Below are 26,789 nucleotides of genomic sequence, written 5' to 3'. Positions count from 1 at the left end.
TGGGAGGGATAGTCAGATTGCTTTGGGATGAGTTGAGTTTGAAGTGTGTCTGAGATGTTTAGGTGGCAGTGGTTACAAAGGTCTGGAGCTCAACTCACATAGCATGAAAACATGGATTTCTTGGTTAAATCCTATAATAGCAGATAAAATTGTGAGGTTTGGATGAGGAGCACAGAACAGGCAGAAGATGGCACTAGGGGACTGCTACAGAGGCAGCAGAAGAAGAGAACCTCGAAAGAGGTGAAAAAGGAAAGATCAGAAAGATAAGAGAATCAGGAAAGAAGGGCAGTGTGGAAGCCATGAGAATAGATAGTGTTAAGGAGGGAGTGATCAGCAGTGTTAGGTATCAGACAGGGCAGAGCAGGACAGGAATATCCACTGGAGTTGTCAATGTGGTGAAAACAGGTTTGGTGATCACCTGGGACAGGAGCTGAAGTGCGGCGGGTTAAGAGGTGGACGGAAGAAGGTAGGGATGATAAAAGTAGGCTTGGTTATGAAGTCGGGGCATGTCTGTAACCCTCCTCCCAAAACTGGAGCCTCCAGTGTACTTGGTGTTGGTCTTACTCCAGTGCTCAGCCCCTTGGGTGTAGGAGCAGAGGCTGGTTTGTTGGCTGGACCACGAGGTGGTGATTTTTAGGGAGCAGCTGTGAATGTTTTGTTGCTAGAAGACTTGCAAGATCTGTTCTGTAGCTGTAGGAACAGTGCAGCAGGACCGAGCCTGGCAGGATAATGACTGCTCTGTGAGCTGAGTTCCGTTCCTTTAATTGATTTGTAGCTGAGGTGTTTGTTTACTCACTGTATCTTTTTTCTGTTCCTGCTCTCTCTAGTCTTTATTTATATTGTTGGATGATGGTTAAAATAAATTTTGGTTTTGGGAGGGTTCATATTTTCCAGCTCATTTGGGCCTTCAGAACTGCTTGCTGGTATCACCTCTTGTCCCCTCTGTTGATTCTCTGCAGCTTTTAGTCCTGTCGTCCCTTTTCGTACCCAGACCTCTCAGACGGTTACTTCCCTTCTGCTTCCCTAAGAAAACTATCCAAAAAGAACCCAATTCTCTCACCTCTCCTCAGATCTGCTCTCTTTTTCCGCATTGCTGTGGTCTCATTGGAGTATGACCCCTTCACTGCAACCTTGGACCGTTTTTCTAAGGGTCTTTCCCTCTCTCACTTGTAATTTCAGCCTTTCCACATGCTTGTCTCCTTAGCTGGCAGACATGCTCCAGTCTCCTTCCAGAACCTACGCTTCTCAGGCTATAATTGCTTTTTTACTTCTATCCTGTCAAGAGGTTATTTTGGGCTGCAAGCTGACCCACAGCCACCAGGAACAGCAAAGGTCAGTGTCCGACACAGCCAGCCTTTCCTGCACAGCCTCCTGGGAATGCAGTGTGCCCTCAGACCTTGCCACCTGCCTCCTCAGAGCTCTGTCCCCTGGCTTTGTGCACCCAGGGGCTGCCCCAGGCCCCACCGTGTCAGCTGCTTTTCCTGGCGCCTCACTGTATGTTCCCATGGCCCAGTCTGTGGTTGTTGGCCCTGTAGGTTCCACAGTCACCATGGTTTATTGTCCAGTTGGCCCATCTGTTCACCTGTGCTGGTGGAAGGAGGGTATGGTGGAGTGCCAGGTTTGGAGTGGGGGCTGCACTCGCCGCATTCCTCTCCACCCCAGAATGTCCTCCAGTGCTGCTCAGCTTGCAGTCATGCAGGAGCCAGTGTCCCCGTGACTCAGCGGGAGGAAAACTCCTTCATGGGTGGCTCAGATGGTGGCCGTGCCATCTGGTGAGGAACCAAGGCCACCTCTGTGCCAGGAAAGACATCATGTAACTTAAGTGCTTCTCACAATGTAAATGCTTTAACCACATTAACCTGAAGTTGTAATTCACACACATATTGGGTGTCTTCCTGATGCCCAGACCATTAGGCACTTTTCATGTAAAGGGTAGAAGTACCTCCCTAAAGCATTTTGAAGTAGGGGAGTATCGATTTATGAAATGAATGGGGAGGAGGCAGCCCTAAGGATCTTATCGTCCTTTAATTCCTCAGGAGTAATAATACTGCACCATACTGGTCTTTGCTTTTAATACTGTGTTTCCCCTAAAATAAGACCTAGCTGGATAATCAGCTCTAATGTGTCTTTTGGAGCAAAAATTAATATAAGACCCAGTATTACATTATGTTATATTATATTTTATTTTGTTTTATATTATACCCGGTATTATATTAGATTATACCCAGTCTTATAATAAAATAAGACCAGGTCTTATATTAATTTTTGCTCAAAAAGACACATTAGAGCTGATTGTCCAGCTAGGTCTTATTTTTGGGGAAACATGGTAAGACATCAAATTAGGTTTGGAAGGAACTTTGATCTTCCTAAGAATTAAAGTTGCCAAATTATTTTGATGGGTCTTTATTAATCTCCTTTAAGTATTTAATTTCTGTCATTTATTATAAATGAAACATTCGTTGTCTGCCTTTTCCTTTCCATCCTTTGCCCCACGTGCCCCTCTCAAACCTAGTCTTCCCGCCAGTCTCCACTGGATCAGTGGTCCAGGACAGAGACCCAAGCACACTAATGCCTCCTCTCTTTGCCCTCTCCCCACTTGTCAGCTTTTCCGTAGTCTTTCACAAGGATCTTCTGAAACCCCTTGTGCCCCAAGCACAGACTCCTTTACCTCTGCTATTGCGTCTCGTCAGGCAGAAGTGGAGGGTGCTTTTTGGACTTCCTCATAGGTTGTCTCTTCATACACCAACCAAACCCAGATTTGTTTGGGTGCCAGAAAAACTGAACTTTGTTTGAACGAAGGATATCAGTACAGACAGTACTTTGCAATACTATTTGCACAGCAGTTTGTTTAAAATATGAGGGGCAATGAGGAGGCTGAATTTCAAAAGCCTGATGACATTAGAGCCAAATTAAAGGGAGTTTTTAGGTCAGAAATTACCATTTATTATTTAGAGAGCCTGATGCAACCACTCATGGCTCTGAGAATTCCTAAGCTGAGTGAATAGGTCATATTATGACTGCCTCACTGAAAAGTGACTTGAGGCCAGTGAAATCTCATTGGGGTTAAGGATATTTTGGGACCCTTAATATTTTGATTTTTGTTTTGTGAAATTTGAGTTTATAATTTCAGTTCATCTAAATTTTGTGTTCTGTCTATGCGATGTTTGACTGTATTGTTGACTGTTAGGGAAGTTCAGCGTTGTAGGTTTCTCTGGGCATTGTGGTGCACCTTTGTGAATTTTTTTGTACTAAAAATGTAGAATAAAAACTATTGTGAAGATTTGAATAAAATGAAGACATTGCGTTACAGAAAAAAGAGGTTATTTCCTCTGCAGTTATCCCTCAGTGTCCACAGTCCAGCTGTCACCACGATGTCGTCCCCCTGAAGTGCTTGCAGGTTACCAGTGCCCTCTTCTTTGGCAAATCCAGTGATTCCCTACTGTCAGCCTGCTGTCCTCTCTGCAGCATCTGACATTGTTGCTAATTCCCTGTTCTGAGCTCCTCCCATGGCTTCCCTAACACTACTCTCCCTGGTCTTCTTTTTCCCTCTCTGCTCCTTCTCATTCCCCTTTGGCCCATTAAAGGAAGGTGCTTTATGGTGTTATCCTGGGTCTTTACTTACTCTGCTGTTGGTGTCTGGGCTCTGATATCCACTGTCAAGGTTTCACATAAATCCTTGCTAATAAATCCAGCTCTGGTTTTTTTCTTCAGTTTTAGACCAAACTAGAACTAAAACTAGACAATGTGCTTGACAGAAACCTTTTCAGTATAGTCCAAAAATACCACAAACTCAAAAATTTCAGTTAATATATTTTCCCCAAACAGGCTACAACCCTGACAGTAAACCTTGACTCTTCCCTTTCCTTCACCCCTGCCCCACCGAATCTGGGCAGCTGTCAGGTTGACTGACTGACCCTGAGGGTGACCAGCGGCATTTCATATGTCCAGACTCTCGTTGCCATCCCGCTGCTGCCGCCCAAATTCACGGCTTTGTTCTCTCCCCTGAGCATTCCAGTGTCTGGCTCCATTTTCTTAAGTCTTCCAGAATTGCTACAAGTGTCGGACCAAGCATGGTAGTCCTTTCCTTGGTTGTCCTCCAGTGTCTCCAAAGTAGCATCCTGCCTGTTGGTGGTCAGGGCCCTTTGGAGTCTTCTCCCAGATAACTTTTTCAACCTTGTGTCACAGCTTCTCTAGGAGCCATTTCCTAAAGCTCTGTGAAGTTCTGTACTTGTCCTGTTCCTGCTCTGACTGCCCGTTCTTTTTTATCTTTCCACCTAGAAAATCCTTCAGAGGCCAGTGTAAAGTCTTCTTCTCTGTGAGGTCTTTGTATTTGAGTCTAGATGTTTATGGGTTTACAAGGAGTAGAACTTGACTATAACTTCCTTAATAATGACTGCCATTTATGGAGAAATTACAGTATGACAGCCCGCCTTATGTACACTGTGAATACTAGAAGCAGATGTTTAAGAGCATGTGCTTTGGGGTTCGAGTGCCATCTCTGTCATTTACTAGCTCTGTAACCTTGGATAAGTGATTTACCATCTCAGTGTCATTTAAGTCTGTGGGTTAAATGTGTTTGCCTGATGGAATGTAAGTGACACATGGTAGCTGCTGCCACTATCCGTGATAAGATTTTCATCCTTCCTCACTCTCGTGAGATAGTAAACACATTATCCTGCCTGTTTTACAGATGATGAAACTGAGGCTCAGGGAGGCTGGGTAACTTGTGCTGCTTCTCCAAATACACAGACAACTCTGGGAATTCTGGCTGACTCATCTTTTTATTCCAGAATACCTTTCAACTCAATAAACTATTTAATTGAATTGAAAGATGAATCTGGAGCTCCAGTGTCAGATCGAGAGAAAAATTTAGAAGTTATTCCTTGCACAGGGGTGGCAGTTGAAGCCATTCTCTTTTAAGTCCTGTCATCTTTGAGAGTCCCAACATTTCAACCACCCTTCAGCAATGAGTTGTATATGACAGATGGCAATTATTATCTTCAACTATTACTTAAGTCTTTTGTACAGTTTGCGTGTATTTGTCTTTTCCCAGCTGGGTTGTAAGCTCTTTGAAGGCAGAAGACTGCACATTGTCCTACTTTACGAGCACCTGCTGTAATTTGAATTAAAAAACATTATTTTCTTCACACTTTCCAAATGAAATGTATTACAGCTGCATTTCTGTTTGCTCCATTTCTTACACTCCAAGCCTCTGTATCCTACAGGATTCTCATAGTTCTAATACACATTTGGGCCCTTGAGGAAGTCCCTGTTCCTGTTCCCATCCTGCCATCTTATACTTGGAGGAACTGAGGGCCACGTTCCAAGTCGTCCTCCCCTGACAAAGTGTTCGCTGAACAGCGTGGTCAAGACTCAAGATCCTCAGGGTATAAAACTTTTAAGTGCTTTGTGCTTTTCTTTTGACAGAGCTGAAAAACTTCAGCTGCTGAATCACAGGCCTATGACTGCTGTTGAGATCCAGCTGGTGAGTGAAGGAGGCCTGAACTTGAGGGCGGTTTCTGGGTATGAGACGTAGGACGCATGCGGAAGGCTGAGAACAGACAGCCAGGAACTGACATTTCTTGAAAAGACTGCCAGACCACCCCATTTTATAAGTGAAAGGAAACCTCACCAATTTGATCCGAGTTAGTATAGACCTAGGGAAGGTGGAAGACTGGAGGAAATGTGATTCCTTCTATAGGATTTGGGCCTGTCACTTGGTAGCGATTTATCTCCCCTGATGTCCTCCCCATTCTGGCCAGTGCTTCCCTGTAGGGTTATTGCCAACCCAGATGTTGCATAAAAACATTAGATTCAACATGACTCTGGTGTAAATCACCCCCCACTCCCACCCTTTGACCTACTCTTCCTGAGTTCTTTTCTTGGTCAGTGGAGCATCTGTGCACTTTCCCACGTGCTCTCTTTCTCGCTCACCCTCCTGGCCCCGTCTCCCAAGCCAGAAGCCATTGTCTTCCCATTATCTCATATTCAGTTAGTCCCCAAGTTATGCTTCTGTCTCCTCTTAGTCTTTCTTCTCTCCCTGCTGCACTGTTATTTTCTGTCATCATTTCTCAACTCAGGTCTCAGAGTTACCCTCTCACCCTTTCCCTGCGCCTGTCTGGCTCCTCCAGTCTATCTTCTACGCCACTCCCATAGTTCAGTTTCTAAAACCACACATTTGATTATCTTATCTCCCTGCATAAAACCACTCAGTGGAGCCTCATTGCTTTGGAAGTCTAAATTGCAGCCATGGCACAAAGCTTCAGAATTATGGGAGGCAGCTGGGGTGGTGTAAGTGGCATGTGAAAATGAGTCCCAGTAACAGACTGAATGGGTGACCGCATTGGCACACTTGGCAGTTTCCTTCTGTTGTACAGAGCAGAGAGCATCACTAAGCTGCATGTACTAGGCAGGCCATTTAACTACCAGTAAGAAACTGTGGCTGGAGAATTAAAATGAGAATAAAACTGTTTCCAAAGTCAGTTTTAGAAGTGCACCTAAATACAGCTCTTTGTCAAATTTCCTTCAGAAAAGTATGGAAGAAAGTGGCCCAAAACACCTTGATCTTTAGAGTTGCTTATAAACAAACAAACAAAATACCCTTGAGAGGTCATGGTATCTCCCCTGCCAGGTAAGTAAAGGGTGATGGAGTATGTAATTTTTGACCAGAACTTACTATCTTTGTGGTGGGGTTTCTACCCTGCAAAATGCATTCAAAATTAAATTTGAAGAATTCCTTCCACAAAGCGTGCCTTTCTGGGAGAACTGGCCTTTAGACTACATAGAGATTCCTTTTTGTACCCTCATTCTTCTGATGCTTTCGACTGTTGTGGAGATTCCACTTAGAAAAGAGGAAAAAACAAAACAGCAAGAAACTAATCCATGTCCCTCTGGGTTAAAGATCACATGTCGTGTCTCCTCTTCCAACTTGAATCAGCAACATATGTTATTCATGACTTAATGACAGTTGGAGAGAAGAGATGCAGAAGGATTAGCGTGATCTCATCCCAGAGCCTGTAGAAAGCTCTGTCATTGCCTGGTGAGATTAGCTGCTATGAAGAGTGCCTGCTGTATGCCAGATGTAGTGTGGGTTTTGTATATGTTGTCCCTAATGCCATCACCATAGTCTTGGCCAGTGAGAGTCTGATTCAAAAGTCTAACTGTGTCCCTCCAAGCAACGTGCTTTTCCATGGTGAGGAGAAAGGTGCGTGTGGCGTGCCATCAGACTGTTCATTCCCGTCTTCTTTCCTTGGTAATAATGGTGTATGTTGTTTCCCAGTAGTTGGACCATTCATAGCCAGATTTTTCCCAGCCTGGGATTTGACTGTGAAAGATAGCAAGTCATTTACCAAGGCTTGTAGCAGTATCTCTTCCCACCAGAACGAGATAAGAAGTTAGGTTTTCACATAGAGCAGAAAGTGCAAAGGACCTGATAATTTTCCCTTAGGAACTTAACAACCATTTATTCTTCCTGGGTCCAGAAGTAATCCCAGCATCTAACATTTGTTAGTATTTAGTTTTTGAGGCTGAAGCCTCTCTTTTCTAGTTATACCTCAGCTATGATTTGTTGTGATTCTCAGACGCATATGTGACTGCTGTCTGTGAAGAAATGAGGAAGCCATCCAGCCTCTGTGACTTCTGCCATCCCCTGTTGTGTTTTCATTTGGGACAGTTTGGGAGCCCTCTGGTTATTAGACAGGACAGTGAACCCCATCATCTCACAGGCCACTGTTGTGAACAGCACTACCCATCTGTGCTTATGAAAATTTAGTGATTATAACAGGTCTTGAATTACAGAATTTTATGGCTTACAAAACACTATAATGTGTATTTTCATTTGGTCCTTACTATGGGCATTACTTAATTTTACCATGTTCCCCTGAAAATAAGACCTAGCCGGACAATCAACTCTAATGTGTCTTTTGGAGCAAAAATTAATATAAGACTCGGTCTTATTTTACTATATAAGACTGGGTATAATATAATATAATATATAACACCGGGTCTTATATGACATAAGACCGGGTATAATATGATACAATATAATATAATACTGGGTCTTATATTAATTTTTGCTCCAAGAGACGCATTAGAGCTGATTGTCTGGCTAGGTCTTATTTTAAGGGAAACACGGTATATTAAAGGAAATTGAAATTTACAGAGGTTAAGTGAACTGTTCTGGGTCTAAGAGCTGAAAGTGTTGGTAGCTATTAGATTTTGAGATGTTTTGAGGAAAGCAGGAGGTTAGGCTTGGCAGCATAGAATGAGAAACAACCATTTTGGGAATACACCAGCTCAGTTTGGCAGCCCCTGGGAATTGATATAATCTTTGTATATGATTAAAAACACTTATCATTTATGTTGACCTCGTGCAAATACTTTGGATTTTTAAATTTCATTTGCCTTTCTATTCTGAACAGCTTGAAACCTTTGGTATCTGAGAATGTTGAGATGGTGTTTTGCACTTCTTTATTTGGGCTCTGTTTCTTATGTATTGTGAAGAAAAGGTGAAGAATTACCCTAGTGATCTAAGTGGGTTAGTAAGTTTTTGGTTTCTGAAAGTTTCTTTTAGCATATATTTCATTTTGCTTAATGCAGGTTAGGTTTTCTTCCTGTGACTGGAAATCTTGGCTTGAAAACAAATTATCCCTGATTATCCCTGAGGTTTCTGTACTAATCACAGCTTCTGCTCTTGGAGAATTTGGCAAAATAAAAAGCACATAAGCCCTGTTACCAAGAGCACACCTAGCTGACACCTAATCTTAGTGTTGCATCTGCCACATCCAGAGATGAGGATGTAGGAAGGTGGACTGTTTGGTGTTCTGAAAAAGAAGGCCCCTCAGTCGTCAAAAAACCAACTCCTTTCAACCAGTGGGCTCTAGTCTGCATCTAGACTGTTTGGTGAGAGGAAGTGACAGAAACCTCCTGCTGGAGTGCGTGGTGTCCTAGAAGGAGCTGGGATGCAGAGGCAGGAGGCCTTTCCCTGCTTGCTGTGAGGCCCAGTGTTCCTGGGACGGGGAGCCTCCACCTACCTGTAAATTGTCCTTGGTGTGCAGCATTCTCGAGAACCTGGTCGCTGTGGTTCCGGTAAAGCCCCTGGTGAACTGTGGGCACAGTACATCCTGGTGGGAGTTTGGCCCCGTTCTAACAATGGCTCAGCTCTTCTTTACTCTCTTCTCTGCCACGGGAAGCAGTTTCACCAGTGACTGCATGCGCCAGTTATTCAGACACGTGGAGACATTCTTCTCAGGTGCAGATGATCCTTTCTCAGGATTAAACCAAACTGGACATGTCCCTCCTTCCAACTCCTTCGTTCTTTGGAAGCAGTCTGTGTGAGATTACTGCCTTTTACAAACCCCAGTTTTGCATGTCTGGTTTTTAAAATGGGGCTTTGAGGATTATTTCTTGTTCAGTAGAGAAGTTTTGCTGAGCCTTTGAATCTTTAGAAAGTGGTCATTTATTTCACAGCACGGTGGGATATAACTCCCACCATTAGCTCACTCAGGTCTTCTCCTCACCCTAGAACACCCAGGGCTACCCAGGGCTGTTCTCTACCGTGTTTCCCTGAAAGTAAGACCTGCTGGACCATCAGCTCTAATGCGTCTTTTTGAGCAGAAATTAACATAAGACCCGGTATTATATTATACTCGGGCTTATATTAAAATAAGACCGGGTCTTATATTAATTTTTGATCCAAAAGATGCATTAGAGCTGATGGTCTGGCTAAGTCTTATTTTGGGGGAAACACGGTAGTTCTGGAAACATCTTAGGACTGAGATGAATGAAGAGACCAGCGTTTACATATGATCTTGGATGTGTCACTTGACTTCTTTAGCTTCTGTACTATTTGTAGAGTGAGACAGGCTGATTTCAGTATTATAAGCTTAGCCTTTCGTCCTTCTGTACTTAAATCTGCCAGGATTTCTTTCTAAAATTCCTTTCGGTCTTAATTGCCAGATGTCAGGGATTGCTGTGAGAAATGCCAGAGAGGACCCTGGATACCTTTAGCTGAGAAAGCTGTTTGTGAGAGACGCCGATGCCACCAAGGGAATGTGCAGGCAGCTGACTGTCCGCACACTGCTTTAAAAGGTGGCTGGCTCTGCGTTACCTTTGTATTCATTAACACCTTGAGAACTGGAGGCGAGGTGGAGAAAACTGGCCTATCACTGTGGCTGTGACCTTTGTGTTCATATTTCCAGAGCCATGTCAGAAACCAGACTGGTGAGGCAGTGTGGGATTGTTTCCCAGCTGTCACTCGTCTCACTCCTGCTCTGCCTTCCCCAGAGGGGACCAAGGCCCAGTGACATGCTAGATTGGAGGCATGGGAGTTAGGCAGGCCTGGCCTGGAATTCTGGCTTTGCCCCTCGCGGGGCTGCTGGGGGCGGGCAAAGACTAGTATAAAGTGCAGGGTGCAGCGCCAGGCCTATGAACTCCCACAGGGCTGTCGTGAGCACCGGGATGAGTGAGGGTTAGGGAGCTACAGAAGTCACCTGGCGCACAGCGGCAGTCATTAGGTGAGCTGTTGATGCAGTTCCTGAGTTACAGGTATGCTGGCTGAAATACAAGCGTGTTTAAAGCACATTTCACTCCCCAGAGGTGAGTTTTCTTTGCATATACAACATATTCACATGCACACAAGTATAGAACTATTAGGGTTTTCTTTTTCTTTATAGAAATTTGCTAACCTGCATCTCTTTTGTTTTCACTGCCCCATTTTGAGCTGTCACACTGGCTTACCCTGGATTTGAGCTGGCTTCTCCTTCCTGTGAAGCCACGGTAGAAAGGAGCTAGAGACCTGAGGTGGCTCAGTTGGCCCCCAGCTCTGTGCCTAAGAGGCTGGGCTGGGACTGGGACCCACATGGGTGACCCAGTCTCTGAGGCTCATTGGTAACCCCCTGGAGGGTTTCTTTCCTTCTGCAGATGGTGGAAGAGAGTGAGGAACGGCTCACAGAGGAGCAGATTGAAGCACTCCTCCATACTGTCACAAGCGTTCTGCCTGCAGGCCCTGACGCTGAGCACAAGACAAATACCAACTATGATGGGACAATGGACGAAGAGGACCCTGCATAGAAGAGCACGGCTGGCCCATGCATCTCAGGACGTTGAAAGGCCCAGCAGCCATTTTGCAGACATCGAAGATTGTTTTGTTTAGTTTTACCCCCTACGCCAACAAACCATTTCACGGTTAGTTGGGTAAATCCCAAAAATAAGCCTTTCTCAAAAATAAGCTGAAAAGAAATACTTTGCCTCTGGGAGAAGAAACCTGGTGAAGACAGGCTGAGGCTTTTGGGACAGAGAGCTAAAGAAGAGAGGACAGTCAGAGGACAGTGACTGTGGAATCCTCTGGTAAAAACGTTTCTTCCCTGGCCTTTGGCACAGCTGTGGGGACGTTCCTGTACACAGCTGATAAAATACTTGCATTGCTTTGGATGAGCTGTGTCCTCATTAGTTTCATCTGCTTCCCTAGGACCTTCCCAAGCAAGGGCACAGAGTGCTGTTGGGGTGAGAGCCAAGGTGTGAGAATCCCATCAGGTGGTTAAAACTCGCAGAGCAGTGCCTGGTTAAAATGAGCCACTCAACTTGGCTTGCCTTCAGGAATCTTCCTGGAGACCAGCAGAGGTCAGAAAAGAACAGGCCTGGCCCACCCGCGGTCAGGCCTGAAGCCGCCCCGCACAGGCTTTGCTTACTGCTCACTCCTCAGTCTCATGTAGGATGCAGCTCATTCCAGCTGCAGGAGGCGCTTCCAGCTGAGTGCCTGGCACCCGCAAGTCACACGGTACTGGATGCCTTTCTAAGTGCCCTCAGTTTCCTGCCCCACAGAAATCCAGGGCAGGCACCGCCTGTGGAGACCTGCTGAGCTTCATTTGCATAACGGGCAAATCATTTGAGTCTTTAAAAAGGGCACAGTTATGTACCTCTTTTCATAGAATATGTGAGAACTAGAAGTTGATTAATAAAAATTTGAATCGTTGGCTGTTGCGAGGTTGGTTCAGTTTTTTAAGTTTAAACTATTAGGATAATTAACTCCATGAAGAGTTTGTTAATACTCAAACATTGGAGAGTTTAGTAGCTCCAGATACCTGGTTGCCTTTGGTCCTAGGAATATTGCTAAAAAATCTAATTTCTCACATTCACTCTGCTCCCTATTTGGGGAAGAAAATGCCCAAAGACATTGATTTTCCAAATTGTTATTCTTTTTGTCATATGATTACCTGTTTTAGTGCTGCTGTTAATTGGATTACTTCCCACTTTTTTTTTTTTTTTTAAAGATTTTATTTGGGAAGGGGAACAGGATTTTATTGGGGAACAGTGTGTACTTCCAGGCCTTTTTTCCAAGCCAAGTTGTCCTTCAGTCTTAGTTATGGAGGGCGCAGCTCAGCTCCAGGTCCAGTTGCTGTTGCTAGTTGCAGGGGGCACAGCCCACCATCCCTTGCGGGAGTCGAAACCGGCAACCTTGTGGTTGAGAGGACAGGCTCCAACCCACTGAGCCATCCGGGAGCTCAGCGGCAGGTCAGTTCAAGGTGCCGTCTTCAATCTTAGTTGCAGGGGGCGGAGCCCACCATCCCTTTGCGGGACTCAAGAAATTGAATTGAACATGGAACTCTAACCGCCTGAGCCACCAGCTGGCCCATTACTTCCCACTTGTGATTCCTGGGTTTTCATACTCTCTTCCTCCTCCCCTCCCCTAAATTGTAATTATGTCAGTTTTAACCTCATCGTCTAAGGATCAAGGGAGATCCGCTGCTGGCAACATTGAGATTAACAGGACATTTATTTTTACATGTCTCTTGAGTACTGGGAGTTTTCCCAGGGGCCGTTGATTTTAATAAAGGCACACATGTACCTGTGTATTGTTGTTTCATCTTAACCTTGAGTGTATTAGATTCTTTTGCTTGATGTAAATCCATCAATAATAAATTATTTCCAGGTGACTGCCCACTTGTGATATTTTTATAAATCTTTGAAGAGTTTGTTTTGCCATGGATAGAAATAAAGTGAAATGTGACAAAGTTTTGGCGACGAAAAACACCCAACCTAAGAGAAAACTTGTAAGAGAGTATTTGAGCCAAACCGACAATTGCCGGGAAACAAAATCTCAACAGATTAAAAATACTCCACGAAATGGCTGTTTGCAGCTTATTTTATACATAAAATCAAAGGAGGGAGGGTTACATGAAATCCATTGGTGATAGATTAAGGGGGTGGGAGAAAGCAAAGTGGGGCAATCCCTGGGATTGGATTAAAGTAAATTGGAGAGACAGGTACTTCTTTTACACAGGAGGGTGCAGGACAGTTAACAGTTGACTTTTTACACCACATAGAGATGGTAATCATGAGACTAGCATAATAATGAGGGATTTTGCAGTTTCCAGCCCTGGTCCGGAAAAAGGATTGCTGACATTCCAAAGATGTTATTTTCGGTGCAAAAAGACAACAGAGAGGCCCACTTACAGGCACAGATTAACTTTATGAAGGAAGCTAAAGATGTGACTTCCTGCCATGGCCCATTTAGTTATGAAATTTTTTATGTTCACGCCACCTTATGTGGTTATTTTCAGTCTCCTGAGCTTGTCAGATTTAATATGTGGCCCCTTTACTGTCCACAGTTTAAAATGTGTGATTTAAAAAAAAAAGTGAATCTACTTAGAGCGGAATTCTGTGTTGGATTTCAGAAAGATTTTCAGTTTCTGTGTTTGGGATATGAAGGCAGACTCAGTTTCTGTAAATCAGGCAGGCTCCGGAATACTTCACCTTTATTAGAAACATTCTGTGTAATATTTTTGTCACAATAATAAACATTTTAGAAATGTCGGCGAAAAAAGATTCAGCCTAAGAGAAAGTTTATGAGTTTATTTGAACCAAACTGACGACAATTGCCGGGAAGCAGTCTCAGTGGATTGAGAAAATGCTCTGGAAAATGGTGGTTTGCAGCTTATTTTATATGTAGAATCAAAGGTGGATGAAATCCATTGGTGGTAAATTAAAGGGGTGGGAGAAAGCAAAACCGGGAAATCTCTGGGATTGGATAAAAGTAAATTGGAGAGATAGGTACTTCTTTCACATAAGCACATACCAGTAGGTGGGTACAGGATAGTTAATAGGTCACTTTTTACAGCACATAGTCAGTAATCCGGGGACAAGAATAACTGAGGGATTCTGTAGTTTCCTGTTCTGGTCACTGGGGGCAAGGGAGGGATTACTGACATTCCAAGTATTACAGGATTATGGTGCCCCCAAGACGTGGTCTCACGGTACCGGAAACTGGGATGCCCACTGGCTAAGGCAAAAGGCTCTTATTTTTATACTTTTTCTTGTATGCTTGTGGAAGGGAGCTGGTGCCTTCTAATGGAGTCTATCAGATTTGCTCTGTTTGTCCAGCCTAATGGAATTTACAAAATAACCCATTTATCATGCTGTCTCACAAGGGCATGCTATCCTAGATGCAAAAAGACAATAGACAGACTCACTTAAGGTAGAGATTGACCTTTGTCAAGGAAGCTACAGGCCAAAGATGTGACTTCCCGCCATAGCCACCTTAGTTAGACATTTTTATGTTCACGCCATCCTATGTGGTTATTTTCAGTCTCCTGAGCATGTCAGGCTTAACCTGCGGCCCCTTTTCCATCCACAGAAATAAAAAGTAAACAATTTACACAAGAATTGTTAGGCACGGCCAGAGGAATGAGTCGCAGGAGACCAAAATTAGTCTATTAGAATTTATTTGGTGTGTTTGAGGTGCGGGAGGTCAGGCTAGAAAAGACCATCACCTCCCTGAGCAAAAAGGTGTATGGAGTTTTATAGGAGGGGTAATCAAGGTTGTTTCCCCTTCAGCGCGTCAGGGGGTTTCGTTGCATTGTCTCTAGCAACCAAGGGTTTCGGGGCATGACCAAGCCCTCCAGCTCCACACCCTGGCCTCCAGGCCTCCATCTGGACCACCCAGACCCGCTGATCACAAGCCCCTAGGAGACAAAGTCTACATTCTAGGTGGGTTCTCCAGGCCTAAGGCAAACACAAGCCGGCAGGTACAATGTACAAAGCAAGACAAGATGGCTTTTAAGATAAGGTTCCTGTTCCTGGCCTAAATATGGTCTAACAAATTCCCCCCTCTGGGTTTGGTAACTATTCTTAGGAAAAGGAGCGGTGGGACTCCTTTTCCTGTAACTGTTTCCTGCTGAGCAGGGGCGTGGATCAGGGTCCCTAATTAGAGTTTTGGGTGAGGGGGCTGTAACGGTGTTGTTGTAAGAGCATGGTGAGCTCAGTTGGTGTATAGTCCATGAAGTCCCCCTGTCAAAGGCCAGTTCCCAGGCCGGCACAGTGGCCGAGGTAGTTGGAGTGCTGTGCTTGTAACACTAAGGTCACTGGTTCGATTCCCACATGGGCCAGTGAGCTGCACCCTCTACAGCTAAGATTGTGAACAATGGCTCTCCCTGGAGATGGGCTGCTGTGAGCAGCTGGAGGTCAGTGTGTGCTGCCATGAGCGGCCAGTGGCCAGCATGAATGGCCGGCAGCCATCGTGAGCAGCCAGCAGCCAGTGAGAGCTTCCATGAGCTGCTGTGAGCAGCTGACCGATGACCGAGTGCCTCAGCTGGGAGGAGCGTAAAACTCATAATACCGGCATGGGCCAGGGAGATGTGTCCTACACAACTAGACTGAGAAACCACAGCTTGAACGGGAGTCGGGGGGTGGGGGGGTACAGAAGGGAGGGGGGAAAGGCCAGTTCCCAGAAACTTATCCAGCACATACCTGTGAGGTCTTGTCACTCATGTGGTCTGTTGAGAATCTAGGGAAGCCAAATAATTAAGGCCTGGCTAAAAAGATGGGGGCTACCCCTAAAGCCTTGGGGAGGACTGTCCGGGTTAATTTGATCAGGATCAGTCCAGGTAAAGGCAGACAGGTCCTGGGAATCGGGTTGTAGAGGAATAGAAAAGAAAGCATCCTTAAGGTCAAGGACAGTAAAATATTGAGTGTCAGGAGGTATGAGGGATAAAAGGTTACACGGATTGGGAACTACAGGGTAGAGGGGAATAACTGCCTCATTTATAATTCAAAGGCCCTAAACACAGTGTTATGTCCCATCCGGCTTCTTGACTGGGAGAATGGGAGTGTTCTAAAGGGAAGAAGCTGGGCAGAGAATCTTCGCCTGGAGGAACTTAGATATTACAGGTTTCAGTCCAAGGAGGCCTTGTCAAGGAATAGGATATTGAGCTTTAGTGGGGAAGTGCGTGGGATCTCTGAGTGAGATAGTAAGAGGTGGGTGGTGAGTGGTGATAACGGGTTGGGAGGTATCCCATATGGAGAGGTTAATGTCAGGTGGGTTAGAAAGGGAAGAAGGGGTGGTTTCTGGGGGTGATTCTGCTAGCAAACTGAGAAAAGTGGTAGCGGAAGAGGGGTATATAGAGTAACGGTGAAATGAAACTTGGAGAGAGTGTCCCTCCCTAAAATAAGAGTGGGCAAGACGAGGCAAGACTAGGAAGGAATAAGTAAAAGGTGTCCCTCTATGGAACATAAAAGGGGTGGGGTAGCCATGGGGTGAGAAAGTATCCCGTCGACCCCCACAATCTAGACGAGAGAGGGAGAGAGCTTGCCTGATGTGGGGGCAGAGCCCCAGAAAGAAGTTTACAGGCTCTCGGCCTCACGTGGAGGGGTGCTGGCTCGGGTAGTAGATGGCCATCAGCTGTGGCTGATTGGCCGTCAGCTGTAGCCATTGAGCCGTTGGCCACTAATATAACTGCTGCGGCTACGAAGGAGAGCGGAGGAGAGTGGAGCAGAGTGAAAGAGAGTCGTCGGTGGGTTGCAGACAAAACGAACAGCAGGTCGCACGTCCAGTGAACCCAGCCTCCAGTGAGACCGTAGTGGTATGACTCCCCTACCTATGGCTCCGTGGGTGTTCCTTTTTGGCCTCACCATATCCTGCGTTCTTGTATGGGGAGCGGGAGCAGAGACCCCGCAGGCCTCCCCGCACGACAAATGGCGCAGCGAGCAGGGTATGGTGTCGGCTGAAACACTCCGGAATGTACTGGAGCAGTTTACACGTATAAAAGCTCAGCTTCGTAAGCAGAGTGCGGTGCAGGCCAAAACCTACCAAAGCAGGGCAGAGGGGACGAGCAGGGACCGGAGGCCCCACGTGGAACTGTCCATACATTGGTCCCCTTCGAATGTACAGAGGGTTTTGGCTCTAGTTGACACTGGTGCTGACTGCAGTCTCGTTTATGGGAACCCAGAACTGTTCCCTGGACCAGCAATCTGCATTGATGGCTACGGGGGAAAAACTGTGACTGTGAAAGCCGTTTCCTTACCACTGGGTATAGGAAGGCTCCCTCCTCGTACCTACAAGGTTTATGTCTCCCCCGTTCCGGAATATATTCTAGGGGTGGACGTGCTACATGGCCTCAGCTTACAGACGTCGGTAGGAGAGTTCCGTCTCCGGATCAGGGTGGTGAAAGCGGTGACACGCGGGCATGCTCACCACCCTCCTCAAGCGTTGCCACAGCCCTGGCGCGTGGTTACAGTGCGACAGTACCGCCTGCCAGGAGGACAGGAGGAGATCGGTCGTACAATATTGGAATTGGAGAAGGCACATATTGTGAGGCCAACGCACAGTCCCTTTAACTCCCCAGTATGGCCTGTCAAGAAGCCAGATGGGACCTGGCGAATGACTGTGGACTATAGGGAGTTAAATAAGGTGACGCCACCCTTGCACTCTGCAGTGCCCTCAATTCATGATTTAATGGATCGTCTGACTGTCCGCCTGGGGACATATCACTATGTAGTGGACTTGGCCAATGCTTTTTTCTCCATTGACATTGCACCCGAGTGTCAAGAGCAGTTTGCTTTTACGTGGGATGGGCGTCAGTGGACTTTTCAAGTCCTTCCGCAAGGATACTTGCACAGCCCCACTATCTGCCACGGGCTTGTGGCCCAGGATTTGGCACAGTGGGATCACCCATCCTCTGTGGCCTTGTTTCATTATGTTGATGACATTCTGTTAACCTCAGATTCTCTTTCTGATTTAGAGCAAGCAGCTCCCTCTCTTCTCCGCCACCTGAAGTCACGCGGCTGGGCGGTGAATGAGGAAAAGGTCCAAGGCCCTGGCTTATCCGTCAAGTTTTTGGGTGTTGTGTGGTCGGGTAAGACAAAGGTTATACCTGAGGCAATTATTGACAAAATACAAGCCTTTCCCCGGCCGACCAAGGTCTCCCAACTGCAGACGTATTTGGGTTTGCTAGGATATTGGCGGGCGTTTGTACCCCATTTAGCACAAATGGCAAGGCCCTTGTACAATATGATAAAAAAGGGGGCCTCATGGGATTGGACAGAGACTATAGAGCAAGCCTTCATTGCCACGAAACGGGCAGTGCAGCAGGCACAGGCTCTGCAAGTAGTGGACCCAGGCCGCCCATTTGAACTTGATGTTCATGTAACCCAAGAGGGGTATGGATGGGGCCTCTGGCAACGGCAGGAGCGTCTCCGGTTGCCAGTGGGATTTTGGTCCCAATTATGGAAAGGAGCGGAGGTCCGCTACTCTCTAATAGAGAAACAGCTGGCTGCTGTGTATGCAGCCCTAGTGGCCACAGAAGCCATCACAGGAACAGCACGCGTGTTGGTTAGAACAACGTATCCTGTCCAGGGGTGGGTCCGTACGTGGACCCAGGGACCCAAAACGGGGGTGGCACAGACCACCACCCTCGCCAAGTGGGGTGCCTACTTGGAGCAACGTAGCACCCTTAGTTCAAGCCCTTTGAGCACAGAGCTACAACAGGTCCTGGGGCCTGTGGAGCTTGTAGCCCAGGCTGAGCCAAGTGCTCTGCCTAGAGGGGAGGACTTGGAGCCCTCGCCCTACAAAGAAGGACAGTCCCCCGTACCTGAGGATGCCTGGTTTACCGATGGTTCTAGCCGAGGGGCTGCAGCTGTTTGGACGGCTATTGGTGTGCAGCCCAAAACAGACACCATTTGGTTTGACACTGGGACGGGCCAGAGTAGCCAGTGGGCTGAATTACGGGCTGTGTGGATGGTGATCAGCCACGAGCCTGGGCCCCTAGTTATTTGCACTGACAGCTGGGCGGTGTTTCGGGGCCTAACGTTGTGGCTCCCTACATGGAAACACCAAAACTGGTTGGTGGGACACCGTCCACTGTGGGGTCAAGCCATGTGGCAGGACCTCTGGGACCTAGGGCAGAGAAAGGAGGTGACCTTAATGCATGTCACAGGTCACTCCCCCTTAGTGTACCCAGGTAATGATGAAGCAGACGCCCTAGCACGTGTACGATGGTTAGAGCGGGCTCCGGCCACTGATGTGGCCCATTGGCTGCATAGGAAATTACAGCACGCTGGAAGCCGAACCATGTGGCAGGTGAGCAGACGCTGGGGCCTGCCTTTGAAATGGCAGGAGATAGCAGATGCCTGCTATGACTGTGCCGTCTGTGCCCAGGATAGCCCCCAAAGGCGGAGGCTCCCCTGGGAGACACAGCAAATTACACGAGGGAGGGTGCCCCTCACCCGCTGGCAAGTGGATTACATTGGACCCCTGCCTAAGGCCCGCAATGCGATATATGCATTTACAGCAGTGGACACTGCTACGGGGTTGATGTTTGCTTGGCCCTGTCCGGCTGCGGATCAGCGGCATACAGTGGTCGCCGTTACACGGCTGTGCGCCTCTATGGGCGCCCCAAGTCATTGAAAGTGACAGGGTACCCATTTCACGGGCAAGAAGTGCAGCGCTGGGCTGCCAGGATGGACGTGCAATGGTTGTTTCACACCCGTACAATCCACAAGCAGCTGGCATGATTGAACGTTATAATGGTCTTTTGAAGCAAGGTCTCCGGTGTCAAAACACCCTCCCACGATGCGTGACTGGGCCTCGCGTCTATGGGACGCCCTGAGAGTCCTGAATGAGAGACCACGGAAGGAGGGCCTGCGCCAGTAGAAGCTCTGCTACATCGAACTGCCGCTCCCATTCAATTACAAGTTACCACCAGTGAGACTCTGTTAAAGCCAGGCTACGGCAGAAATGGAACATTTTGCTGCCAGCACCCACATGCTTGAAAGCAGGGGAACGGCAGCAATGGACTTGGCCCTGGCAGGTCAAAAGCCCCACTGTCGGTGGTTGGGTCTGATAGCCCCATGGGGGCCGGTTTGACTCATGATTTGCAAGTGACGCCAGGGGTGGTGGCTGAGTGGCCACCTCAAGTGACTGTAGTATACAGAGGTCCCGATACCGGGATGATTTTGCGAGGAAACTATGTGCTCTCACTATGGCCTATTATGGGGTCCCCTGTTCTGTTACATGTTGAAACTATGCAAGGGACCCCGAGCACTGCCATAAAGGTTTGGTACCACAAACCGGGAAAGGTGCCAGTGGCAGCAACCCTCCTTTCCCAGGACAAGAAGCTGGCATGTATCCTCCCAGATGGAAGGGATTTGCCATTGTTGGTTCCTAAGACTACTGTTTCTTTCTGCCCATAGGTGTCAGTAGGCTAATATGACACAGGGACTCTCGCGGAAGACGCTTGTGAGGCGAGAACCTGTAGGGGTGGAGTGTGGGGGCAGAGCCCCAGAAAGAAGTTTACAGGCTCTCGGCCTCACGTGGAGGGGTGCTGGCTCGGGTAGTAGATGGCCATCAGCTGTGGCTGATTGGCCGTCAGCTGTAGCCATTGAGCCGTTGGCCACTAATATAACTGCTGCGGCTACGAAGGAGAGCGGAGGAGAGTGGAGCAGAGTGAAAGAGAGTCGTCGGTGGGTTGCAGACAAAACGAACAGCAGGTCGCACGTCCAGTGAACCCAGCCTCCAGTGAGACCGTAGTGGTATGACTCCCCTACCTATGGCTCCGTGGGTGTTCCTTTTTGGCCTCACCATATCCTGCGTTCTTGTATGGGGAGCGGGAGCAGAGACCCCGCAGGCCTCCCCGCACGACACCTGAAAATTCAGGGAGTGCCAAGTAAGTGGTCCCCCGTGTCTAGAAGGAAAGAAATGGCCTTACCGGCAACTAGGAGAGTTACCCGAGGTTCCGTCATGCGTATGGTGGAGGTGGAAGCCTGTGAGGGGACCGGGCCTCTTCAGTCTTCATCGGTGCCGAGGATCCCCAGGAGGGAAAGATTAGTTCCATCTGCTGGTACCGTGGCACGCTTTTTGTTTGGCCATGGCCACGAAGTGGATGTTCCTGAGGCTTGAGTGCAATCCGACTTCCAGTGGCCACCATGGCCGCATAATGGGAGAGGCTTAGTAGGAGGCCTTGGGTTAGGGCAAGAGCGGCTCCAGTGTCCTAGCAGGCCACATTTAAAGCAGGCACCTGGTTAGTTAGGCTGCGCAGAGAATTGGGGTCCCTGTTCTTTCCTTTGGGGCCTGCCCAGCCTAGCGGCCTAGGAAACTGCTGCGGCTGCCATCTGTAAGGCCTGAGTATGGGCCTGTCTACTCTCCTCATCTTGATTGTTGAAGACTGTCATGCGGGAGACCCTGCTCGCGGCGCCATTTGTCAGGCGGGGCGGCCTACAGGGTCTCTGCTCCCGCTCCCCACACAAGCATGCAGGATATGGTGAGGCCGAAAAGGAACACCCACGGAGCCATAGGTAGGGGAGTCATACCACTATGGTCTCACTGGAGGCTGGGCCCACCGGACGTGCGACCTGCCGTCCGCCTTTCCGCCAACCGACTGACCGATGACTCTTCTCCACTCTCTCCTCTGTTCCTCTCTCTCGGCTCTCCTCTTCCGCTCTCCTCGGCTCTCCTCGGCAATCCTTGGCAGTCCTTGGCTCTCCTCCGTAGCCGCAGCAGTTATACCAGCAGCCAATCGGCTAACTGGCCACAGCCGACGGCCAATCAGCCACAGCCGATGGCCATCCACCACCCGAGCCAGCACCCTTCCACGTGAGGCCAAGAGCCTGTAAACTACTTTCTGGGGCTCTGTCCCCACAAGACCTTAAAGACCAGTTCTAAAAGATCTGTTTAGGGGGGTGTGAGGACCTTCTCTAGTTTCTGAAGCTTCCTGTGAATATCAGGGGCCGTCTGGGAGATGAATGCATGGCTAAGACAGCTCTGCCATGCAGAGAATCAGGATTAATGTTAGTGTACGTTTATAGGGCCTCTGAAAGGCGGGAGAGAAAAACAGCTGGGTTCTCCTGGTGGTCTTGATAGATTTCCCTAACTTTTTCATAATTGACAGCTTTCTTAATGGCTGCCTTCATGTCCTGAAGGAGATAATTAACCATATGGTCCTCTTTAGGTGGTTGGGATTGGGTTGGGGGTGAGTCTGGTAATTCTAGTTAGGATCCTGTGTAGGAACGGCGGTCTCCCCAGGGGGACCAGGTATTATTTTGGTGATGCATGGAGTCTGCTATTTCCCTAGCTTTTCGAATGATACGATCCTTTTCATCAGAGTTAGTACATGTGGAGAGAATAATATAGATGTCCCGCCAAGTAAGGTCATAACTAAGGGTGAGGTATTCACACTCTTTAGTAAAGCTGGGGGTGGGGGGACCAGAAGAAAAGGAACCCAGCTTAGATTCAATCTGACTCAGGTCCGTCATCGATAAAGGGACATGGACCCAAACAGGGTCCTCAACGCCTGCCATTTCCCTGAGAGGCATCTGGGTGGCTGGGGGTGCATAAGGTTGCCCGGATTGGATATGCGGGAAAGAAAGGTAGGGAGCAGGCGGGGCAGTAGTGGAGGAAGTATCGAGTGGTGACGCAGAGGCAGCAGGCTGATCCAGTGGAGGGATTCGAACTAGCAGAGGTTGGGGAGGAGAGGAAAAATCAGGAGGGTCAAAAGGATCCAGATCAGGATTGGGGGGTGAGGGCTCTGGAGCAGAGGGAGAAGAGGCTGAAGCCAAACCTAAGAGACGTGATTCGCCCGTAGGTGGGAAATGGGACAAGTCCCGTCACAGCTCCAAGAAAGCCAGGAGGTAAGGGACCTCGCTCCATTTACCCTGCCAGCAGAGGAGGTTGTCCAAATCTTGGAGAACATCAAGGTCAAGAGTTCCAGTAGGCGGCCAGAATTTGCCATTATCAAGCTTATATTGTGGCCAGGTAACAGTTGAAAATGTAATAAGGTGTTTAGCCTCTAAAACGGGGTAAAGTCCTCTCTTAATGCATCCAAAAGCATCTCCAAAGGGGAGTCCCTGGGGTAAGAGGAGGAGCCGGAGCCCATAGTAATGAAGGAAAGGAATAGGGGGCAAAAGGACGTAAAATCTACACCCTCTTAATCACCCGGAGGACAAGGGAAAATGGCAGGGCGTCCCGCTGTCGGTTTCCTCAGGTCTGGCAGAAGGGAAGGGTGCAGACAGACGGGGCAGGCGTACCCGCCGCTGGCTGACCTAGGGGCCTGGCCCCAGGACACGGTCAGGTCTAGCCTTAGGATTTGTATGGATGGCAAATCTGACTGAGTCAGAGGGTGAAAGAGGGAAGACTTACCTAAGTTGTCTGCTGAAGGGTAGACGAAGGCGGCTCCCTGTACGGGCCACCAAATTGTTAAGCATGGCTGGAGGAATGAGGCTGGAGGAATGAGGCGCATGAGACCGAAATTAGTCTATTAGAATTTATTTGGCGTGTTTGAGCTGCGGGAGGTCAGGCTAGAAAAGACCATAACCTCCCCGAGCAAAAAGGTGTATGGAGTTTTACAGGAGGGGGTAAGAGGTTGTTCCCCCTTCCATGCTTCAGGGGGTTTTTGTTGCGTTGTCTCTAGCAACCAAGGGTTTCTGGGCATGACCAAGCCCTCCGGCTCCACACCCTGGCCCCCAGGCCTCCGTCTGGACTGCCCAGGCCCACCCAGGCCTGCTGATCACAAGCCCCTAGGAGACAAACAAAGTACAAAGCAAGACAGGATAAGATGGTTTCTACATTCCAGGCGGCTTCTCCAGGCCTGAGGCAAACACAAGCCTGCAGATACAAGGTACAAAGCAAGAGAAGATGGCTTTTAAGATAAGGTTCCAGTTCCTGGCCTAAATATGGCCTGACAGAAACTTAACCAGGAGCACATCTGGGAAGGGAACTGGGGAGTCCAGCAGACTTGCTTTTCATTTTACATCCTTCTGTACAGTTTGTTTTTGACCATGTGACTGTCTTTGAAAAAGAAGTCTGTCTGTTTCCATGTTGTTCTTGGCCTCTGTGAAAGTTTTTGAAGGTGTAGTTGTGTTATGAATACCAGTACCGCAAAGAACCCAAGCGGCACTCAGAGAGGAAGGTCAGCTTTATTATGCCAGCAGGCTCAGCGGGATCTTTCCCAAAATACTGAGACCCTAGCAAGGTTTTGAGCAGGTTTTTATGGGTTGGGGATTTCCTGGAGTTGGGGAACGGGTAGGTGTCGTCTGGTGATTGGCTCTGGGTGTGGCTTGGAGGGGGTTATGTGTAAGTGGGCTGGGGCTTAAGCTGGGGACTTCTCTCTGCTCGGACCACCATTTTAGGTCAGTTCTCCCGTCAGTTGAAGGTTAAATTATGTCTCAAACATGGGGACTGACGCCCAGTTCAGTCACCTGTAGGGGAGCTGGGACAGGCTCTGCAGCATGAAAGAGAAGAATTCTGAGATGTCCTAATTACCTTACAGCAGGCTAGAAAATGGGAAAGAAAGGATGTTAATTGGTTAAGAGCTGAAACTAACACAAGACTGTTCGTATTCCTGAATGTGTGTTGAAAATGACACAACTTCAGGCTGCTCTTTCAGCTCTTATCCAGAGAAAACAGCTGACCGCCAGACGCCACATCTCGTTTACCAATGATTTTGGGACTGGCCCACAACCAGTCCAAAAGCAGCAAGTACTTCTCATAGGCTACGCACCCATCCCTGAACTTTCTCCACTTCATCCCCTCTCCCCTTGTCTATGGCTGATGTCAATTCTTTCACAACAGCTTAAGTCTTCCTTCCCCAAAATTGTTATATAGAAGAACTCCGTCAGCCCCAGGACGGTGGACATGGGGTCTCCATCCAGCCCCACTGTGGGTGGTTCAGACCACATACCCCAGGACCTGGTGCTTTTCCAGGCAAGGATGGATAATCCCTTTCAGAAAAAACTTGTGGCCCCAAAGGTGGTTGTTTAACAAACAGATAAGAAAATCAGCGTTGTGAGAACTAAGGCCAGCATCAGAACTAATGACTGCAGCTAGATGGATTTCTAGGCCTACCAGCCTTTGTTATTTTCTTATCCTTAGGAGTTGAATTGTTGGGTCACATGGTAAGTGTTTAACTTTCTGATTAAGCACCAGGCTTTTTCATACCACCTGTACCATTTCATGTCTCCACCATGATGAAATCATCATCGCATGATGAAATCCAATCTCTCTCTCTCTCTCTCTCTCTCTCTCTCTCTCGTAATTGTCCCTCTTATTGATTACAGCCATCCTAGTGGTTGTGAAATGCCATCATTGTGGTTTTGATTTGCATTTCCCTGATGGCTATTGATGTTGAGCACCTTTCATGTGCTTACTGGCCATTTGCATATCTTCTTTGGAGAAATGCCTGTTGAAACCCATTGTGCATTAAAAAAATTAATACACTTTATTTTCCTCAAGGAGTTTTAGGTTTACAGAGAAATTGATCAGAAAGTAGATTTCCTATATAGCCCTTTGTCCTCGCCGCCCTCCCCCCCACAGTTTCCTCTTATTAACATGTAGTGTGGTGCATTTGTTATAATTGATGAGCCAATATTGATACATCATTACTACTTAAAGTCTGTAGTTTACATTAGGATTCATTCTTTGTGCTGTACATTAGAAAGTGCAGAAATGCATGCATAGAATGGGTTTTCACAAATATATGTATCCTCCACTGCAATATCAGAATATTTTCACTGCCCTAAATACCCTGTGCTTCACCTATTCACTCCTGCCTCTCTCCTTCCAAATCCTTGGGAACCACTGATCTTTTTACTGTACCTATAGGTTTGCCATTTTCAGAATATATTGTTGGAATCATACAATATGTTTGGATTTTTCACTTAGCAGTGTGCATTTAAGGTTACTCCGTGATATGGCATGATAACTCATTTCTTTTTAGTGCTGAATAATATACCATTGTCTGGATAGACCAGTCTGTTTATATATTCACCTATGGAAGGACATCTTGGTTGCTTCCAAATTTTGGGAGTTATCAAAATATAGCTGCTACAAACATTTGTGTGCAGATTTTTGTGTGGACGGAAGTTTTCAACTCTCGGGTCAATACCAAGTAATGTGATAGTTGGATCATATGGAAAGAGTATGTTTGTTTTCGTAAGAAACTGCCAAACTGTCTTCCAAAGTGGCTGTACCATTTTGCATCCCCACTAATAATGAGTGGGAGTTCCTTTGTTCCATATCCTCACCAACATTGGTGGTTTAAGTATTTTGGGTTTTGGCCATTCTGATAGGTGTGTAATGGTATCACATTGTTGTTTTATTTTGTAGTTCCCTAAAGATGAGATGTTCAGCATTTTTTTGTATGCTTGTTTGCCATCTCTGTATCTTTTTTGATGAGGTGTCCAGATCTTTTGCCCACTTTAAAATTATTTTTCAATTGATATTTTAAGAGATTTTAAAAATATATTTTGAATACAAGTCCTTTATCAGATATGTGTTTTGCAAATATTATCTCCCAGTCTGTGGCTTGTTTTTTCATTCTCTTAACTGTCTTTCACAAAGCAGAAATTTTGAATTGTAATGGAGTCTAACCTATATATTTTTTCATGGATCATGCTTTTGATGTTTTATCTAAAAAGTCATCACGAAGCCCAAGGTCATCTAGATATTCTCCACTGTTATCTTTTGGAAATTTATAGTTTTGCATTTTACGTTTAGATCTGTGATCATCTTAATTTAATTTTTGCAA

At 47.1% G+C, this 26,789-nt stretch overlaps 1 protein-coding gene and 1 pseudogene across 9 annotated transcripts in view; both read left to right on the top strand.

Moving 5' to 3' along the window:
• The window catches only part of CRCP (CGRP receptor component), a 35,140-nt gene extending 22,203 nt beyond the window's left edge, over positions 1 to 12,937 (top strand). For 6 of the 9 annotated variants that reach the window (XM_019718516.2, XM_019718515.2, XM_019718519.2 and 3 more), the window contains 2 exons: positions 5,428 to 5,485; positions 10,921 to 12,937. In XM_019718516.2, coding sequence (XP_019574075.1) covers positions 5,428 to 5,485; positions 10,921 to 11,070 — 208 coding nt within the window. In that variant the 3' untranslated portion in view covers positions 11,071 to 12,937. Of the gene's footprint in view, positions 1 to 5,427; positions 5,486 to 10,901 lie in introns of all 9 variants that reach the window. The other 3 variants (XM_074328489.1, XM_074328487.1, XM_074328488.1) reach the window with 2 other exon arrangements.
• Positions 473 to 5,419, top strand: LOC141570459 (DAZ-associated protein 2-like; annotated as a pseudogene).
• Positions 12,938 to 26,789: the final 13,852 nt, after the last annotated feature.

This window comes from Rhinolophus sinicus, linkage group LG03 (genome assembly GCF_036562045.2).
Source record: "Rhinolophus sinicus isolate RSC01 linkage group LG03, ASM3656204v1, whole genome shotgun sequence".
NCBI lineage: Eukaryota > Metazoa > Chordata > Mammalia > Chiroptera > Rhinolophidae > Rhinolophus > Rhinolophus sinicus.
The sequence above is the reverse complement of the archived record's forward strand: the minus strand, read 5'-3'. Positions and strand labels throughout refer to the sequence as shown.